The sequence below is a fragment of the Hemibagrus wyckioides genome, linkage group LG13 (genome assembly GCF_019097595.1).
Source record: "Hemibagrus wyckioides isolate EC202008001 linkage group LG13, SWU_Hwy_1.0, whole genome shotgun sequence".
NCBI classification, from domain to species: Eukaryota; Metazoa; Chordata; class Actinopteri; order Siluriformes; family Bagridae; genus Hemibagrus; species Hemibagrus wyckioides.
The window spans coordinates 8,786,098-8,807,500 of NC_080722.1; the positions used below are offsets into that span (position 1 = coordinate 8,786,098).

Here is a 21,403-nt window from a genome sequence, read left to right on the forward strand (position 1 = left end):
TCTCTACACATCTCTATATATGTCTATATATCATTTGAAGCTTATATGAAAAAAGTGAATTTGAACCTACATCGTGTCTGACCTTCATCGTGCAGGATCTTAGAGATTGTTGGGTTGGTGTTGCATCAGATTGGCTATGTTACTTCAGCACATACGGCAACATTCACCACAACCTGCTTCAGAAGAACACTGATAATAACTTTGACAAGCACTTCCCTGTCTATACTCACTGTAAACACTTTCCTGATTCATTGCTGGCTTCAGCTCTGATTGTTAACCTGGCAGGTTGCTCCGTACCACACTGGGGTTTTGTATTTGTGAAAGCTTTCTGTTTTTCTTTTGCTAGATATATATTTATTTAGACCTTTTAGTATTAGCTTTTGAACTATTTCGTTTCATTGCCTATGTCGCACAATACTAGCATCTGAACGGGCTTTTTAACACAAGTAGTTAATGCCACCAGCCAAAATGCTATCAGTAAGCATTGCTCATTAATCTGCTCAATAAAGGTAAAATGATATATAATAGAGAAATAATAATTGTCATGACACACCTGTAAGAACACAACAGTGCTGTGTCTATCCTTACTATTAATTCATTAATATTTTTATATGCAATCTAACATTTAATTAGGAGTTCACGAGGAAAATATTATATTGCTCTTATAGATAAAATACAGATTTCTAAAACATTTATAACCCCCTGCTTTAATTTACCATGCTGGAATCCCATCCTAACATGTCTCTTTGCTGTCAATCACAGTGACACTATCCAGTCATGGGCATCTGTGAGCTCATGCATGCAGAAAAAAGCAGATAGCATTATCCTTCAAGTGAGTTATACTGCTCTGTGATGCAGCATGACCAGCAGTTTGAAAACAATGTGGATACCTGGGGCCATGTCTTGGAAGAAAAACGTGATAGACTTCAGGTTTCCTAGTTGGTATCTTTTGTGTATTAGGGGAGAGTTGACTGGTGGATGGGAAATTGGTAGGTGGGGGAAAAAAGGATGAAAAATAAAATACCACAGATGATTTGGGTTTTCTTATCCAGACCACAGTATTTAAGTGACATTTAAATAAAATATTAAATAATCATATACAATTCATAAAAATATCCATGAAGTAAAAGAAAAATACATGTAAATAAATAAAAAATTCACAAATAAGCAGATAAATTATTATTATTATTATTATTATTATTATTATTATTATTATTATTATTATTATTATTATTATTATTATTATTATTATTATTACAATTAATAATAATAATAATAACAACAATAATAATAAATTATTACTTTTATTATTATTATTAGCTGCGTATTTGCTGCTCCCTCATAGCTGAGGATAATAATAATAATAATAATAATAATAATAATAATAATAATAATAATAATACTTATTAATATTAATAATAATAATAATTATTTATTGATTATTATTATTAGCTGCATATTTGCTGCTTCCTCATAGCTGGTATAACCACCATATACATATGTATATATATAATAGATTGTCTCCTGCACTGGGTATGAGCCTCTCAATGTGTTTTTTTTAAGTTGGATATTTAATTATTTTCTCATAATCTCATTTATCAGGCCCAGTCTATGGTTATGACGATATCTATATTGTTAGCTTCAAGCTTTGCACTTGGAGACTGTTTCTAAGATAAGCTGGTGGTGAGCCCCAAGTCAGACATGGAACGGTCTCATTTCACACTTGCTGTCGAGTGAAACTACATGAAATATCACCTGTGTAGTGCTATGATAGCATAAGATGAGAAAACACACATCTTCTACATCCCAGACTGTGAGATTCACACATTTTCTCCACCTACACACTGACTTTACACCTTTACCTTTAGCTTAGCTTTTTTTCTTTGCTGTAATGTATTTGTATGGTTGGCTGTTTTTAGTTATTTGTTTGTAGTTTTTTTTATATCTGTTTTTATTCAGCAGCAGCTGCCAGTGGAATTGCTCTCGTGGCTTTTCAGTGCTTTGTATCTCAGATGTATCTTACACATTATTCTCAGTGTTTACAGTGACAAGTCTTCGGGTGCAGGTTTAAGTATGAGTAAATGTATAACATTCCTAAGATTATAGAGAGTAAGCTACAACTCCAAACTCACTATACTGTAATTTGAACCTACATTTGATGCTTGTGTCTTCTTTTGTGGTCCTAGATTCGAAAGAAATTGCCCAAGGAAGTGGTCACAACAATCTCCATGAAGCCAAGAATTGAATTGGATTTTTACTGCACATTATTTATGTCTTCTAGGGGATGTAGTCTTATCCAAACACAAGCCAATTGTTAGACTAATAATCGAATGTTAGCCTTTCCTGAAGAGCTGAGGAATATTTGAGGTTGTGTTTATGCCCGTTAATGATGCTGTAGTGTTTAGTTCCAGTTCTCTGCAGTCGGTTTGTGTTTCAGGTACAGCAGTTGGACGAGAAGGACGCTCGTCGTTTCCAGCTGAAAATAGCCGAACTGAGTGCCATCATTCGCAAACTAGAGGACCGCAACGCTCTTCTCTCAGAGGAACGGAACGAGTTGGTGGGTCACAGCTTCTTGTTCTTTTAAATGGAAGGTTGAAGAGACTCATAACAGTGGCAGTCTGGAGTTATCCTGCTTTTAATTTAAACCCACAATCGTCCAAAAACATGAGCCTATGAAACCTATGAGCCACCACTGCCCTTAAATCTACACTGGAGAAGAAACCTGCTGATGTCACATACTATAATATCACAATCTATAAATGGATATAAATATGTCCCAGTAAGCGTAATGTGATAATACAAGTGAGCATAGTCCTTGCTGTATTCTCAGAGCTCCAGTAGTTACATAGATATTATAAACAGATATTAGATCTGATTAGAGATCAGTATATTAAACATTCAATTTATTATATTCAGCAAAACCTGCCAGCACATTTGGCTCTTTATTCATGATTGTACCCCTGCTTAATTATTTAGAACATTTATATGAAGGTGTGTCTAAATGTGTGTGTGTGTGTGTGTTTTCATCCACAGCTGAAGCGTCTCCGTGAGGCAGAAAGCCAATATAAACCACTTCTGGATAAGAATAGGCGTCTGAGTCGTAAGAACGAAGAGCTGGCTCATGCTTTCAGACGCATGGAGAACAAACTACGCTTTGTTACGCAGGAAAATATAGAAATGGTGCTACACACATTCAACTTGCTTCATCTTATAGCAATTACATAATAAAAACCAAAAGCAAACCTCTGCACAGATTACATTACACTTTAAAACGAAATATTTACACTGATCATGATCAGCCATAATTTTAAAACAGAACAGGTAAAAATTTGTTACAGTGCCACCTGTCGAATCGTGGGATATATTAGACAGCAAGTGTTAGATGACGTGTTGGAAGCAGGGAAAATTGGGAAGTGTAATGATCTGAGTTCATGAGTGAGGACCAAATTGTGATGTTTAGACGACTGGGACAGGGCATCTCCAAAACAGCAGGTGGAGAGTTTCTGCTATGCAGTGGTCAGTACCTACCGAAAGTGGTCCAGTGAAGGACACCCGGTGATCCAGTGCGCCCAAGGCTTTGTGATGCTTGTATAGAGTGAAGGATAGCCTGTCTAATCATGATCCTAAGGAAGAGTTACTGTAGCACAGATTGCTGGAAATGTTAAGGCTGGCATATAGAAAGGTGTCAGAACACACAGTGCTACATATGGAGCTCAAGGAGGATCTACACCATATTGAGCACTGAAGTTTTATTATTATGGCTCATCAGTGTAATTCATACTGAGATACTTCAGTAGTGTTTAAATCATCAACTGGCTGCTTGCAATTTAACCTTCCTATAATACCCTATATTATACCCTCCTTGGGGTCAGTTTGACCCCATTCATTGTTTAATGTTTCAGTGTCATTTTGTGGCATCAGTGTTCCTTGGGGTCAGTTTGACCCCAGGCTGATTTAGCTGTTATGTTAAAACACATAAAAAGTACATTCATCTGTACATATAATCATCAAGAACATTTCTCTTTATAGGGCCCAAACCTAACACACCTGTGGTATTGCAAGAACCACTGAAATATGGAGGAAAAGACATGTTACTATCCTTGATAACAGAAATTGTTCCAAATGTAATAAATAACAAAAAATCTGTACTTAGAAATAAATTAAAAAGATCTTTGAGGTCAGTGAGTGAGATCTTATGGTGATTTGTAAATTTTTCTGTAGAAATTATGGGTGTTTAGGAGAATGGGGTGGTGGAGTGGGATGGGGCTATGTTTCATTTAAAAAGCTATTTAGATAGTCAACAAAGAAACATAAATTACCTGACCAAAAATACTGGGAAAAAATTATATTCTGGAGGTTTAAATCGCTAGGAACAAATTGACCCCAAGGGCAAACGTTTGTAAATTTGAGGATAACAGGAGGGATAGATTGAACTGAAGCAGGATTCCTTTATTTGCATGTTCATCAACAGTGAACCTGCTGTACTCTAGGTTTCTCTCTCATTTGCAGTACTGTTGTTGGGTTTGAGATCTAATTGTCCATAATAAACCACAGTTCAGCACCAACATTCTAATAACAATGATTGATTCTTTCTGCCACATTAATGAAGCTCACAAAAAGATCAATTTTAATGTGTGCTGTAAATAACCCTAGGGGGCTCTTACTGGAATATAGCTCTCCTCAATTCTGTGTTTTTTAATATGAATGTTTACTTATCATTGACATCATGGCATAAACCCTTTATACTTATCTTTAAATCTGTGACAAGATTTAGTTCAATTATGCTTATTATGCCTCGTCATTCCAGCAAGCTTCAACTTATATTATCTTTCATATCTGTAGTGATACCGCATAGCTAGATATACTTCATTTGACATTGTTAATGATGCAGAGGGAAGATTAGCCTGACTGGAGTGTGGCATAAACTAAGATTAATGCCCAGAGCTAAACTAACAGAAGCTAATCTAATAGTGCCACTGCTAATCTAATAGTGTGGTATGTAGTTAGAAATGTTAAGCTAAGAGCGGTGCATGTGGACTGGTGTGTATTAGCTGCTTACTGCAGTGTGTTGTTTCTGTCAGCGGGAGAAGGTGGGGACTCTGCGCAGGCCGAGCTCTCTGAACGATCTGGATCAGAGCCACGAGGAAAGGGAGATGGAGTTCTTGCGTCTGCAGGTCCTCGAGCAGCAAAACATAATTGACGATTTGTCTAAGGTACAGCCTTCTGTTATTTCTCCTGCTTACTCCCACTCACACATAAACACCCCTCAAGGACTATTACATGTGCAATTATTTGCTTTCACTCAGCCTCGCAGGTTAAAGCTAGCGAAATGTTTTACCATAGAGCATAAACATTGTAGTAGTAATAACTATCATGAGGATGACATTAATACCAAAGATAAAGAGAGATTGATTTCATTTTTTATCAGGTGTTGTTCCACTTGTCTGGGATAGTAATTTGTTGATCGTTTTTATTTTTCAGGCACTTGAAACTGCTGGATATGTTAAGAGTGTAATAGTGAGTTCTGTCTTTAAAACATAAACATGTTCATTATTTTATTGACACAATTCACATGATGGCATCTGCTTGAGGAAGGACACTACATGTCCAAAAGTTTGCAGACACCTGACCAGCGCCGACATATGTGGTTCTGTTGTTCAGACTCTCTAGCTTAAACAGCATCACTCCGGGTGGAAATTTTTATTACATTAGATCATCTGCACTTCAGTGTAGTGTAAAATCGGCACATTCACGGCGTATGGCACTATTTTTTATCTTCAAATACCTGATCTAGCTGTGCACTCCACTTCCTTGACAATACAACATTTACATTTTCAAGCCAAAAATGTCCTCAGTAATGAATTCACTGTGGAAGGAGTGTTAATATGATACACCTCCTTTTCTTTTCACAAAGAATGAATAACATTTGCATTGTAAATATTCAAATTGTGAGTGATGCAGGGGAAAACAGAATACTCCTCCTTTTGTTTTTTTAGCATAAATTATTCAATAGATCTCTTGTGTTCTTGCGTCAGATTTGTTTTGGTTGTTTAATTTTGAAGGTCAACAATGTCTTATGTTTATTATCTGCTTATTAGTGACCTAATGTTTTTTTTTTTTTCTTTTCTGAAATTGAATCCCATCGTAGCATATAATATTTAAATAACATAAAATATTAATTCCTGTTTTAGACTGTAACTCCTGTTTTTTCTGATCTGTTAGGAAAGGGACATGCTGCTTAGGTATAGGAGGCAGGATCCGACACGCAGGAAAAGAAGTCTTAAGGTGTGTATGGTATTGTTGGCCAGAGTTGGCAGCATAGAAGGCTGACCTGATTTTTAAGATTTTTGAAATGTTATTTCACGCTCTTAAGAATGTGTAGTTTTCTCTACGGGGGCAATATTTTCATAGAAAAAACAAATGAGTTCCTTTTTTTCTCATACATATGATTCTATGTTCAAAGTAAATCCATTTCTACTTCCTGAGATGCCCCAAGTGCTTGTTCCTAAGCATCTAATATTTGAAGGTGACCACTAAAATTCTCTGTAAGGTTATTCAACAGAGGGAAAATCATCTCACACAGAAAGCCAACAGTATCCTGACTAATTTTATATCAGACATGCAGGGATAAAATAATTCATTTCTTTATACTGAGTGAAAACCAGTCAAGTTTAGTTCTGATAAAAAGGGCTGTATCTAAGTAAGATACACCTTCTTTCCCTCCACCAGCCACCACTGCTGAGTGCTGACAGTGTCACTTATGAGGTCACAAACTCTACTTTCACAGATTTATTTTTATATTTCGCTACATTTGCATGTGAACAAATAGCCGCATCTCATTTTCCTTTGTTTTTCTCTCTGTTGTTTCTTTCCTTCCTGTAGCCAGTGATTGAGACGTTCTTTGGCTATGATGAAGAAGGCTCCATAGACTCTGACGGCTCATCCCTATCCTATCATACAGACCGAACGCCATGTACGCCTGACGACGATCTGATGGATGAGGAGGTGGGTGCACCTTTCTTTGTGATAGAGCTGCTCTGTGTGTTCGTGCTTCTCGTTCGTAAATGTGCATTTCTCCTTTCTAATACATGCAATATTTGTAGGGAATGCTTAAAGAGGAGACGGAGCTCAGGTTCCGTCAGCTGACGATGGAGTACCAGGCTCTGCAGCGTGCCTATGCCCTGCTTCAGGAACAGGTCGGAGGGACTTTTGATGCTGAAAAGGAAATCAAGGTAAACACTGTGAAATGATTTATTGTGTTCATTTCCTGTTTATTTTTGGACCCTAGTGTGTATATTTATCAGGCCTTATCTCAACTAAAATTTAAGGCTGTTTATTGTTTAACGTTAATCATTTTTATTTTTAACACAGCCTGACGTGACGTCACTATTTGTCTTGTGCAGATACGAGAGCAGTTGCAGGCAGAGCTAAACCGCTATCAGAGCAGAATAACAGACCTGGAGTGTGTGCTGAGTCAGCAAGGCCAGGTAATCCTGCAGCATCTCTACACACGCCTCTCCTATCGATCGCATGGCCACCAGGTCTGCAGCCATGAAGCGATTTCCTCAGTACTGAGAAGTGTTCTACTGAGACTCGTTTTCAACTTCTCCTCCACACCTACACAGACACTTTCAGAAATTACTGTGGAAACAGCCTCACAGATTGCTCTTACGAAGAAAAGCTTTGAGCGTCACTTAGAAGAGCGTGGTTGTAGTTTTCCTCTCTGGGCTCTTAGACATAGCCGGCTGATAAATTGCATGGGGATGCACAGTGCTCATGCTTTCCAGTGAGAGTGTGAGTGGACTTGGAGTGTGTCTTTGGGATGGTGCATACAGAACAGAACATGGATGGCATTTCCCTTTAGCTATTTAGCTGAGGAGAGACACAGACCAAGTAGAAACTGTGACGCTGAGGCCCACTGACATCTGGCTATTATCCAGTGCTCTAAATTCAGTCTAGATCTTACCAAACAAAGGTATTAAGAGTTTAAAAACTAAAACCTTATTACATTTGAAGTGCAGTACATTTTACAAATTGTTAAAAATTTTCTGGTGATGAATTTTCTTGTGTGCCAGCCGCAGACTTTCCTGAGCCTTGCCTTCACCTGGACTTTCCTGAGCCATAATGCTTCTCTTTGGCATTTATCTCTACCACATGTTCTAGCATTTTCAAGTCTGTTTACGCCAAAAAAAATGTGTTAAAGAAAACAATTGTATTTAAAAATTGTCTGCTTTATAAGAGCATCATGGATATCTTAACAGCATGGTACTGGATTACAAGCCGAGTTGATTAGACTTTTGTTCATTCTGCTATCCAACATCTAATGACTTTTACTGCATTACTTGGCTTTAAAAGGGCCGGTGTGGGAACAGGTTTTCATTCCAACCGAGCAGAAGCCACACCTGAGTCTACTGAAAGCAAAGACCAGTTGATTAAACAGGTGGAATCAGGTGTGGCTTCTGCTTGATTGGAATGAAAACCTGCACCCACATGGCCCTTTGTGGATCCGGTTTGACACCCCTGCTTTAGGCAGTCTGATTTATTTCAACACAGCATAGTTTAACTGGCTCCTCACCCACCCTGATCTCTCACCCACCCTGATCTCTCACCCACCTCACCCACCCTGATCTCTCACCCACCCTGATCTCTCACCCACCTCACCCACCCTGATCTCTCACCCACCCTGATCTCTCACCCACCTCACCCACCCTGATCTCTCACCCACCTCACCCACCCTGAACTCTCACCCACCCTGATCTCTCACCCACCCTGATCTCTCACCCACCCTGATCTCTCACCCACCCTGATCTCTCACCCACCCTGAACTCTCACCCACCCTGATCTCTCACCCACTCTGATCTCTCACCCACCCTGATCTCTCACCCACCCTGATCTCTCACCCACCCTGAACTCTCACCCAACCTGATGTCTCACCCACCCTGATCTCTCACCCACCTCACCCACCCTGATCTCTCACCCACCCTGATCTCTCATACACCTCACCCACCCTGATCTCTCACCCACCCTGATCTCTCACCCACCCTGATCTCTCACCCACCTCACCCACCCTGATCTCTCACCCACCCTGATCTCTCACCCACCCTGAACTCTCACCCACCCTGATCTCTCACCCACCCTGATCTCTCACCCACCCTGAACTCTCACCCACCCTGATCTCTCACCCACCCTGATCTCTCACCCACCTCACCCACCCTGATCTCTCACCTACCCTGATCTCTCATACACCTCACCCACCCTGATCTCTCACCCACCCTGATCTCTGCAGAACCTTCAGTCCTATGCTGGATTAAAATGTAACCAAAACCATTCCCACTTTGTTTCGGTAAAATAAATCGATTTATGGGGTTTAATAGGCTGGAAAATGTGATTTCGTTGCAAACCCAACATTCATTCATTTCTTTCTTTCCTTCCTTCTTTCTTTCCTTCCTTCATTCCTTCCTTCCTTCCTTTCTTCTTTCTTTCCTTCCTTTCTTCTTTCTTTCTTTCTTTCTTTCTTTCTTTCTTTCTCTCCTTCTATCCTTTTTCTTTCTTTCTTTCTTTCTTTCTTTCTTTCTTTCTTTCTTTCTTTCTTTCTTTCTTTCTTTCCTTCCTTCCTTCCTTCCTTCCTTCCTTCCTTTGTTCTTCCTTTCCTTCTTTCTTTCTTTCTTTCTTTCTTTCTTTCTTTCTTTCTTTCCTTCCTTCCTTCCTTCTTTCCTTCCTTCTTCCTTTCCTTCCTTCCTTTCTGTGTTTATGTTCTGTTTGCCAGAATTCAGCCACAGCAACATCCAATGGCTTTTCCAGACATGTTATGTTTGTTGTTACTTGATTGCTGTCATTTCTCATGGTAATAAAAGCTCATTTGGTCTTATAGGATACAAAGTGGATAGAGGAGAAGCAGGCTTTATACCAGAGAAACCAGGAGCTTGTCGAGAAGGTATGTTGTGTCCATTTCAGTTCATATTCATGTTCAGTTCTGCTATATAGTAACACTTTTGAAGAAGAAGAAGCTCTTATTAAGGAAGAAGCTCTTAGTGTGATGAATGCAGTGCTCTATTTTCAGGAGTTAATACCTTAATAAAAGTAATTTATTTTTTCAAATACAGAGGTCAAGCAAGCTATATGCAAGCAAAAATAGTCCACTGAAAGCCACCAAGCAGAAATTAAATAAAATATCCATAATATCCAGCTGTGGCTGGTGACAGAGGAAAGAGGCAATGCACACAAAACTGCTATTGCAGTACCCTGTACTTTCAAATCCAAGTCACTGTTAACCCGACAATTTTACACGTACATTAAAGGTATTTTATCTTCTGTAGCCTGTGAAATGGTAGAATACCCACTGTGCTGTGATCCATGCACACATGAAGGCTCTAGTGTCAGTTTTATCTGTCAATCAACTCAGCTCACACAGACCAGCTCATGTAGACCATGAACTGTGACTACACAGTATAAATAATAAAAATGTACAATAATGCTGGATCAAACTGCTGAATAATTATTGCGGAAGCCATGCTGGGAAAAGAAACCAAATTTGCAGTGATTTCTTATAATTATAACTAAGACTATTCATGCAGTAATGTACAAGACTGTTATTAGATAATTACTGGAAAGCCGTCTTCTTATTCATAGTTTAATTGTCTCTTTATTTTACATTTTGTTATGTTTCACAGCAATTTTTTTTCCTTTGTTGCCTATTGTTTAAGAGTGATTATTTATTTATTTATTTATTTATTTATTTGGATTAAAAAGCAATTATTTCTAGTTAAGAAAAATGAAGCTCAAAAGTATGAACTAAATTCCTGTGATTTGCAAAGCCCAGAAAATGCATTCACACAGCAGTATAAACCAACTCTGACAAATAAATATTGATGAAATATTTAAACTTAACAGCCTGGTAAACATCTTCCAATAATATCTATAAAATACCTTTATTGTGATGATCGATTTGAAATCGATCTAATTTTTACCAGTTGCTCTATTTATTAAATGGATTTGAACAGACTGCTACAAGAGAGTGTTACTGAAACATTTTGGCTTCACTATTCGATCACGTCTTCTGTATTTCCCCTCAGCTGAAAAACATGGAGACAGAAGAGATGCGATTCAAACACGAAATTCAGGACACGAAAGACCAAAACGAACTCCTGGAGTTCCGCATCCTTGAACTTGAAGTAAGTCTGATGTCACTAGATGGCGGTCAAGCAATCAGTCTCATGTATTATGTGGACTGTCATACATCTTGCCTGATCACACAAACCTATTCATGAGCTGGACGTCCCTGAGTGATGTCACTGCCTGTGTTCCCTAGGAGAGAGAAAGGAGATCTCCAGCCATAAACTTCCAGAATGTCCACTTCACAGAGGGCATGAGTCCACTGCAGGTGTACCTCCAGGCTGAGGGTGTCACTGTGAGTTCTTGTCAATACCAATGAGTTAAAAACAATTTGCTATTAGCTTTTAAATATAGATGTATTAACTATTCAGGCATCTAAGTATACAAATATAGTGAGTTAGACATTCAATCAAGTCACTAAAGCTGAGCATTAAAGGTGCAGTGAATGTCTTTATTCCTCATTTGTATAAATAACCTGGAAGATATATAAAACATAATAATAATAATAATAACAATAATAATAAACCTAAGATTCTGGTAGTGGAGGTTTAGTTAATTGTAATTTGTTTGTTTATAATTCATTTCTTATGTATATATATATATATATATGTATATACGCTATAGTGTAAAGTGTAGTTATTTTTTCATTATCATTTTCTATAATTATTATAATGATATATTGTTATTATATATTAACAATAATAAATATAATAATAATATGTTTAATACCTTAGAAGTACTAAGTTATGATATGAATGTATTCACAGTTGATTATAAATATAACCTTCATAGAAAATGTCACTTAAGGTCTTAACAGCAGCTCTATCACAAGCCTCAAATCTTCTGGTCACTGACCTTAATTACTAAGCTCTCCGTGGCTGTTTAACACTGATTCAATGTTATATGTGATAGCTCTAATGATGAGCGATGATATCTGTTTTCCTTTCAGATCCAAACCTCCAGGCTTGATTTCACATTTATGCTGGCATTAGACTTGTATAATAAATCACACACTACATAATAACAACATGAAACACAAATCACAATCGGTTTTCCTTCCTGAAACATGATGGATTGATGAGATATTCGGTCATGAAATAATAAATGGTTGTATAGTAGTTCAATCCAATGTGGTTTGATTGGATTGTGAAAAATTTGGATATCATTATTCTTTTTCCTTCATGTATACATGCTGACATGGTCAAAAATTTGAATCTTTAATGTGGTGGAGTCATTTTTCAAGGAAAAATATGTAAAACAGGGCTCCCCCCCCCTATTTTAAGCAAAACTTATGAATTGTGTATAAACAGGGACATGAGCTGACAAGGTTTAAATAAAATTCAGTATTTTCAGTAAACATTTTTTAAAAAACTTTAAAATATTATAGTAACAAAAACTCAAAGAAAGCAGTGGGTCTCAATCACATATTACTTTTTTTGTACTGAAATAATAAAAATAAATGGTGCCTTTTGAACATGGTGGGTATTTTTATATTCTCAGCACCCGATTAGAGCTGATGCTTAGAAATTCCGCTCATAACTGTCCTGTAATGCTTTCTCCCATTGATCAGGACATCATCATCATAGACCTGATGAAGAAACTGGACATTCTGGGGGATAACGCCGTAAGTGTATGTTCATTTCATACATAACTGTGTGTGTCTAAAGACGCTTAGAGAAAACACCCAAACTGTTTGTTGTACAAATGGACCTTTGTGTTTAAAATGACTCTTTGCGTCTGATTCATTGTCATACAGAATCTGAGCAATGAGGAGCAAGTGGCGATCATCCACGCCAGGACAGTATTAACACTAGCAGAAAAGGTACTGGTTGTATACTAAGTCTATTCATATTTATTTCCTTTTCTTTCTTTTTCAGTTTTTAATGTTGCGACCTTTTCCTTTTAGTGGCTAGAACACATTGAGGTGACAAAATCAGCATTACAGCAGAAAATGCAAGACATTGAGTGTGAAAAGGTAAATGTGAATAAATTGGCAAATAAATATTTGACAATTCAACAATATCAGTTCAATGATTATTGGCATTCTACATAAACATGAGCAAAGATGGATATATAAAATAAACTATTTTGTGTTTTAATTTTTACTGTAGATATTTATACCCCATGCTCAAAGGCAAAAATAATGTTTGGGGGCTGAAAAATAAAATAAAATAAAATAAAATAAAATAAATAATAGTTTAAAGAAGAATATTATTTCTACATTATTTTGTTGTACCATTTTATTTATTATTTTATGTTCTTCATAGTTGCCAATAATTTTGCAACACAAAAGAAATCAGTAGCGTAAACAGTAATGTTAAAAACAGTAATATAAAAATCTCTTATTAAGTTTAAATGATATGTGATGCCGTGATGTCATTTCCCCTTGTGCCTCTTCCTGTGCAGGAACTCTTCAGCAAACAGAAAGGATATTTAGATGAAGAACTGGACTACAGGAAACAGTCGATGGATCAGGCTAATAAGGTGAACAGGATTACACTCTATACCGATTAACATTCAGAAAATTACATCAGGTGTTAAAAAATAGATAAAAGTATCATTTCTAATTAAAGTTAAATTAATATAGCTGTCCATTTTGTCTCTTTGTGCCCTCTGCTGGTGCTGTTTGCTCATCGCTGGTCCACACCCCTCATTCTCTCTCTCTCTCTCTCTCTCTCTCCATCTCTCTCTCTCTCTCCTTTTCTCTTTTTTCCTCTTTGTCTTTGCCTGATTCTTTCCATCTTTCATTTATCTCTTCATCACCTCTCTTCTCTCCCTACCTGCTTCTTTCTGTATTTTCTCTGTTCTTCCATCTCTTTTTCTCTTCTCTCTTGTTTCACCTCTAATTCCTCTATCCCTATCCCTTTCTCTGTCTCTCTCTGTCTGTCTGTTTGTCTCTCTCTCTCTCTCTCTGTCCTCTCTCAGCGAATCCTGGAGCTGGAAGCCATGCTGTTCGATGCGCTTCAGCAGGAAGAGGCGGGTGCTAAAGTGTCTGAGCTGCTGACAGAGGAGGAACGTGATTCGCTGAGGAGAGCTGTCGATCAGTGGAAGAGGCAGGTGCTTAGTGAATTACGGGAGAAGGACTCTCAGATACTCAGAGAGAGGATGGAGCTATTACAACATGCTCAACAGGTAATCACAGCAGGACATGCTGCATCTGAGGAGAAGGAGGTTTGAGGATTCCTGAGGCAGATAGGATTAGTATTTATATTGGCTCTCTGTAATAGCACATTCAGCAGGTCTTCCTTGGCCTTAGCTGAGTGACCTGGGCTGTTTGGGGGACATCATCACCCTTCAGTCACTGGAAACCAGGGCACATAGATGCTTTGTGAATAACTTTTATCTTAACTAGGATCTTCTCTTCAATTTTAGGGGGAAACGCCCACATTTCTATGAATTTTCTTTAAATTTAAGAATTAATTTGGACTAATAAAACAGTCGATACTGACATAAGGCTGGCAAATGTGACAGCTAATATATATTATATATATTATATATATTACATACATAATTATAACAAAACCTAGAAAAAGTAGTTATAACAATTAATTGACAAAGTAATTATAACAATTATTATAAAGCATTTATAACAATTATAAAAAAAAAAAGAAAACTAACAAAAAGCTCATTCTAAGAAATAAATACAAAAAGAAAATCTTAAAAATTCAATACAACGCAATAGATTTCTACATTATTCACATGACCTTTTTTTTTGCAATTGCATTTTTCCGAACGTTAGCTGTGCTTCCACATTTCACACAAGCATGTCATATAGCACTTTAAGCTAGAATATTCATCTATTTCCATTTTATTTTTCATTTTCTTATAAATCACACTTACTAATATGGAAAAAAATATATATTTTTTATTTTATTTATTTATTTATTTTTTCAATTGCATGTATTCAAATCCTTAAAAATTATTTTTATATTTTAATTATCTAGATCTAGATTATTGGGAATCCCCATTCAGATGGATTTCTATGGGGAATGTTAAGAAACATTTTTTATAAGTGCATCCTGTTTTCTTGAATAAATCAAAAATTAAAAAAAAAAAACAAAAACATAGTAATAAAGGTAATAAAGGTTCATTATTTGCATTTATCTACCTTTGTGTTTGAATTCATACACAGAGAATAAAAGAGCTGGAAGAATGGATTGAGGGACAGAAACGACAGATTAAGGAACTGGAAGAAAAGGTATGATATGCATATGATTTGTGTGTGTGTGTGTGTGTGTGTGTGAGACTCAGTAATTTCAAACCGGTCTTGACTCACTGTGATTATTTCTTTCCCGAATGACTTTCTCAATTTCTTTCTCTTGTCTGTTTTGTTATTTCATTTTTTTTTTTTTTCAGTTTTTGTTTTTATTTTTGTTCTTTTCTTTAGCCTTCATTCTTTGGTCATAATTCTTCCAACAGACCAGAAATGGTAAGTACCCAGAAAACTAACACATAGAACACAAAACATACAGCAACTTTGTTGTTAGTAATTCAGATTATTAACATTGTTAACGTTATCAGGAACGAATATTTCCATCTCCATTAAAGAAAAGCTGATGTCTGTGTAAAGCTTAGCTCAGAATGTCAGTTTGGTCTCTTTTATTATTTGATATGTAGAAAAATCCACCCTTGATCTTCATTGGCGTCTGAGATTTATTTTCTAATAAAATGATAAATGTTGCTTTATTGTTGCATACATGTGTACATGTTGCTCTGTGATGACAATTTATTACCTTACCCACAATTCAGTTAAACTACATGCTGATAATGATGTGAGTGGGAATTAAACCTTGCTTAATTTCTTCCTAAACGGTGTGATGCAGCAGTGCTTTAGTCCTTTATATCATACCTAATACCGTCAGTAATGCCATCGTACTCATGGCACAGACTCATCGTTTCAGAGTGCATTCTGAAACTTTGAGTCCAGCGTTTGCTATTTCCTTTAAATCTACATTGGATTTTACATTTATCTGACAAAAAGCCCATCACAAATATTTCATATATACACTATATTGCCAAAGGTTTTGTGACACCCCTCCAAATCATTGAATTCAAAGGTTGGGCTTGGTCCCTTAGGTCCAGTGAAAGGAACTCTTAATGCTTAATGGAGGAACTTTACAGAGTCCTGACCTCAACCCGATATAATACTTTTGGTATGAATTAGAGCGGAGACTGTGAACCATTCCAAAACTGCCTTTACATGCACATGAATGTAATATGGAGTTGTCCCGCCCTTTGCAGCTTTAACAGCACACAAGGTTTAGGAGTGTGTTTATGGGAATTTTTGACCATTCCTCTAGTAGCGCATTTGTGAGGTCAGGCACTGATGTTGGCCGATTAAGTCTGGCTCGCAGTCTCCGCTCTAATTCATCCCAACAGTGTTCTATAGGGTTGAGGTCAGGACTCTGTGCAGGCCAGTCAAGTTCCTCCACACCAAACTCATCCATGTCTTTATGGACCTTGCTTTGTGCACTCATGTTGGTGCAGTCATGTTGGAACAGGAAGGGGTCATCCCCAAACTGTTCCCACAAAGATGGAATCAAGAAATTGTCCAAAATGTCTTGGTATACTGAAGCATTAAGAGTTCCTTTCACTGGAACTAAGAGGCTGAGCCCATCCCCTGAAAAACAACACCTGAATCCAATGATTTGGAGGGGTGTCCCAAAACTTTTGGCAATATAGTGTATATTTATTTCCTTTAAATACTTCACAGTAAAATTCAGCATCATGATCATAATGAGATGTTATGTTTGTTATGTAGTTCACAGGATTCCAGATTGCTTTCTGCCTTCTGTAATAGAGGGCAACTGACAGACCCATGCGCAGCTGGCGTGATCTGGAAGGCCAGTGATCATCTAAGACTAAAGCTGATCTCACAGCTTCGACTCAAGCGTCTCATCTGGGACCTACAACTAGAGGAATATGGTGCTCTCTTTCTCTCTGTCTCTCTCTGTCTTTCTCCAGTGGAGTTTTTAATCCTGCTGTTCTTTGGACTCTGCTCTGTGTGACTTCTTGTGCGTGGAATTCAAGGAGTCTTAAACTGAAGTGTGCTCTCCTTTCCCTGCTAAGCAGGTGGTGCTGGAAGCTGCTTCCCTTTGGAAGCCTGTTGGAATGGAGGTGTTTTATTCAAATCCGTCCCCTTCACTGTTTACACTCGCTCTGATTTGGTTCCTTCTGGTACACATACCAGTGCCTGCTGGTGGAGCTAGACATCCCTGATTCTCTCCCCTGCACACACACACACACACACACACACACATGCACACGCACCCCCACATACTCTCTCACACACACACACACACACATATATAAATATATACACACCCTACGTAATGGAACTGAAAGCCAAAACCCTTGGGTTATATTTTATTTTATTTTTTTTTAATGTCAAAGAACTGTGTTTCAAATAAATTTCTCAAAAGAGAACTGCAAACTTGAAAGCATGTGCATTATTTAATCTTCACAGAAACCCTTTAAGAATCCTGGTAAAGTGTTTACGCACGGGTCATTTCTGTCGTAATGACAGATTACCGGCTCGTCTGTGTTGAAAGGTGGCTTTGCTTTGGAAGTGAAATGCTGTGTGATGTTATAACAGCTCCAGGAAAATTTCAGCATCCGATGGAAATAAAGAGAAAAACTAAATGAAGGATTCTGCCAAGGTGATTTTGGTGCACAGCAATAACACAGGGGATAACTGAAGATCTCTGGAATAATTTAGTCATTCATCTTCAGGAACTGCTTTAGGAAAACTGGGCATGAGGTGAGGATATACCCTGTATATCACATCATGCACAACATGCACATTCACACACTTGTTAACATTTGGGGCAATTCATCTTACCAATCCGCCTCCTGCCATGTATTTGGAATGTAGGAGCAAACTGAAAAACCTGAAACTCACCCAGATAGATGCTGGAGCTCAGGACCGAACCAGGGAGCTGTGTATATTTATATAATTACACAATTATACCTTACAATACTTCATATTCACACGGCAATATTCTATAGGATACACCTAGATTTGTCTGCAATGGAAAACAGAAGTCACAAATTATTCTAGATTATTTGAAAAGCTTAATATTGATTCAAATCCGTGTTAAAATGTTAGATTCACGATTTCAAATGAGTTTAGTTCTGTCCTTTTCATTTAGGAAATACTTTGTGCTGAAACTGAAATGCCAAAATTATTATTTCTAACAGAACGATGTTTAACAAAGTATTTCAACATGTAAATAGACAATGCCGACATTTTAAACCTTAACCACAGTTTATCTGCAAATAATCATACCATTAACTAGAAAATATATTTAAGGGATGATTAATAGAATTAGGTCCATAATTGATTTTAAAATATAAAAAAAGAGGGTACTGAGGCTGATACTGTATCAGGATTGGTTTGCTTGTAGGTGCAGTTAAGTCCTAAACTGTATTTTTCTTTTTTCTCATTGTAGTAATAACGGTGGTCACCAGGGGGCAGCACATCTCTTTTTTTAAACACAGTCAGTGGCTTTAATATTTACAGTAACTGTGTCTGATACTGTCTGACCACCAGGGGGTAAAATCATCATCCTTAAATTAAATTATTTAATTATTAATTATTAAAGTCTTACAAAATATTTAGTTATATCTTTTCATTTTGAATATCTATGTGTAGAAATGCTGAAGATGTTGAGTTTTTCATTTCATTTTAATTACAAATTTTTACTTATGACTCAAATTAGTTAAATTTGGTATTTTTCCTTTATCTTCATTACCAAAAAAAAAATCCTAAAATATATGTAATTACATTTATTTTCATAATATTTTTTATTGATTATCAATTTATGAAATGAAGACCACACATCGTTTTCTGTCAGCTAATATTACAAATAAAAAAAGATGACAGGACAAGAGGAGGAGGGGGTTGATGTAGTCTGGTGAAATGTAGGGCTTTGTGTCTGGCCTTTAGGCCCTCAGAACTGTGTCAGTGGCTTCAAACTGTGAGTGAGTTCACTCAGGCGGACTGACTGCCACTGAAATAAAAGATTAAGACAGACAGAAAATCCACCTGTATTAAATTCATGTCTTAACTCTGGGATGTGAAATGAAATAAAACATGCCCTGGGATATTATTGGACTTTTACAGAGTGCAAAGTACAGAGAAAGCTGATATTTATTGAAGATTAGTATGTTCTTATTATTAAGAGTTTGGATTTTGGATATTTAAATCTACAGTAAGTAACATTGTGTTGGTCTCCCTTTTGCTGCCAAAACAGCCCTGACCCATCATGCACTGTGTATTCTGACACCTTTCTATCAGATCCAGCATTAACTTCTTCAGCAATTTGAGCAACAGTAGCTCGCCTGTTGGATCGGCTCACACGGACCAGCCTTCGCTCCCCACGTGCATCAATGAGCCTTGGCCGTTCATGACCCTGTCACCGGTTCACCACTGTTCCTTCCTTGGACCACTTTTGATAGATACTGACCACTGCAGACCGGGAACATCCCACAAGAGCTGCAGTTTTGGAGATGCTCTGATCCAGTGGTCTAGCCATCACAATTTGGTCCTTGTCAAACTCACTCAAATCCTTACACTTGCCTATTTTTCCTGCTTCTAACACATCAACTTTGAGGACAAAATGTTCACTTGCTGCCTAATATATCCCACCCACTAACAGGTGCCATGATGAGGAGATCATCAGTCTTATTCACTTATGTTATGGCTGATCAGTGTATATTAGCAATAATTCAACGGAGTAAATGTAAAAGTAACGATCCAGAAAATCACTTAAGTAAGAATAAGTTATCTGGTTTGTAACAACTTGATTACTTTTTATGCTGGAAGCCTTCCGTTGACACAACTAATAAATAAATAAATAAATAAATAAATCAATCAAGTAAGGTAAAAAAAAAAAAAAAAAAAGTGAACACTTCCGTTATCATCAGTATGTACAGCAAGTTAACATTAGCCGGCTAATGTTGTCAGTTTTAGTAGCTTGCTAGGTTTATTTGCTAGCAGGCAAGCTCATGCTAATTCATACTTAATTCATACATAAATTCAAGTTTCTAGCTTGTTAGCAGTCTAACAAACATGCCCCTAACACATTTTCCTGAGTGTTATCACTGCAGTAACATTTTATGTTTAATACAAAGTTTTGCTTTCTGTGAAATATCAGAAGATGTGGCTAGCTGGTCTAGCTTACTCAGATAGCTGACCTGTCGTATCTGTACGTCTCCACAGGTTTCATGTTGAGATAAGAAGTGAAGATGTTTTTTGGTTTGTATAATTTGTAGGTCATTACCATGCCTTTTCTCTGTATAAAGATATTTTTTTTACTATTATACAATTGTTCAAAAACCTGTCATTACAGTGAGTAGTGAGTGCTGGATAAAGGTGGGTGATGGTCATACACCAAATAAATGTCCTGCTGTTATTTCCTTTTTTTTTTTTTGGAGTCTGTCTACTAAGTGATGGTTACACTTCTGTAGTCTACTAAGTGCTGATGCTCCAGGGGACACTTGGATAAAACTGTAAACGTGCTGATATAGAGTCAGCACTTTGACAACTGGCTACTTATGTCAAAAGAGATTAAAGTTAAACTGTTGGGCTGTGTGTGTGTGTGTGTGTGTGTGTGTGTGTGTGTGTCTGCACGCATGTGTGTCTTCATTCCTCAGGGGTTGTGCTCATTTCAGAAGAGCAGCAGCCTCACCCGTACTACAGAGTGACCCAGCTTTTGTGTATCTATCTTTGGGACGGCCTTCGGGATTTTCTGAGAAAAAATATCCTTTATTTCATTCTGCTAGCCGCTATCTTGGAATTTCATCTTGCATTTTTCCAAAGAGCGATGGCTGAGAGGAAACTGTCTGATCAGGATACTGAGCAGTGGTCTCTGCTCTCTGGGCTGGGCTCAAGCAGTCCCAAACCACGGGTCATGTTAGGTGGCATGTTCTGTAGTGTGGAAGGTGCTTTTGAAAATAAAACTCTGAATTTCGAGTCGTTCAACCCGAGCTCTAGCAGAAGACAGAATGGGAACAGTCGTTACTCGCACACTCTCACTGAGAGCAGCACTCAAACACCACCGTCCAAATCTGAGACAACAGAGAGCCCTGGTTTACACGAGCAAACCACACACACACCAGAGGACCAGCAGGAGTCAGAGGAGGTAAGACCAAGATTTGTTAAAAAAAAACAAAACAATTCCTAAATAATTGCAGCATTTGCTATATAATATATCCCTTTTATAATATATCCCTGAGAACAATTACCTACAAATCTATCTGCTATGCATTTTCCCAGGAAAGAACATCT

The 21,403-nt window shown here is 37.4% G+C and overlaps 1 protein-coding gene across 15 annotated transcripts in view; it reads left to right on the forward strand.

The window, feature by feature from the left end:
* Positions 1-17,607, forward strand: part of jakmip3 (Janus kinase and microtubule interacting protein 3) — a 58,636-nt gene extending 41,029 nt beyond the window's left edge. For 3 of the 15 annotated variants that reach the window (XM_058405460.1, XM_058405458.1, XM_058405457.1), the window contains 20 exons: positions 2,438-2,557; positions 3,034-3,180; positions 5,082-5,213; positions 5,482-5,517; positions 6,223-6,285; positions 6,730-6,765; positions 6,883-7,005; positions 7,104-7,232; positions 7,404-7,487; positions 9,872-9,934; positions 11,073-11,171; positions 11,309-11,407; positions 12,683-12,742; positions 12,869-12,934; positions 13,019-13,087; positions 13,519-13,596; positions 14,038-14,244; positions 15,245-15,310; positions 15,469-15,541; positions 16,874-17,602. In XM_058405460.1, the coding sequence (XP_058261443.1) occupies positions 2,438-2,557; positions 3,034-3,180; positions 5,082-5,213; positions 5,482-5,517; positions 6,223-6,285; positions 6,730-6,765; positions 6,883-7,005; positions 7,104-7,232; positions 7,404-7,487; positions 9,872-9,934; positions 11,073-11,171; positions 11,309-11,407; positions 12,683-12,742; positions 12,869-12,934; positions 13,019-13,087; positions 13,519-13,596; positions 14,038-14,244; positions 15,245-15,310; positions 15,469-15,519 (1,728 nt within the window). In that variant the 3' untranslated portion in view covers positions 15,520-15,541; positions 16,874-17,602. Of the gene's footprint in view, positions 1-2,437; positions 2,558-3,033; positions 3,181-5,081; positions 5,214-5,481; positions 5,518-6,222; positions 6,286-6,729; positions 6,766-6,882; positions 7,006-7,103; positions 7,233-7,403; positions 7,488-9,871; positions 9,935-11,072; positions 11,172-11,308; positions 11,408-12,682; positions 12,743-12,868; positions 12,935-13,018; positions 13,088-13,518; positions 13,597-14,037; positions 14,245-15,244; positions 15,311-15,468; positions 15,542-16,873 lie in introns of all 15 variants that reach the window. The other 12 variants (XM_058405462.1, XM_058405466.1, XM_058405470.1 and 9 more) reach the window with 12 other exon arrangements.
* Positions 17,608-21,403: the final 3,796 nt, after the last annotated feature.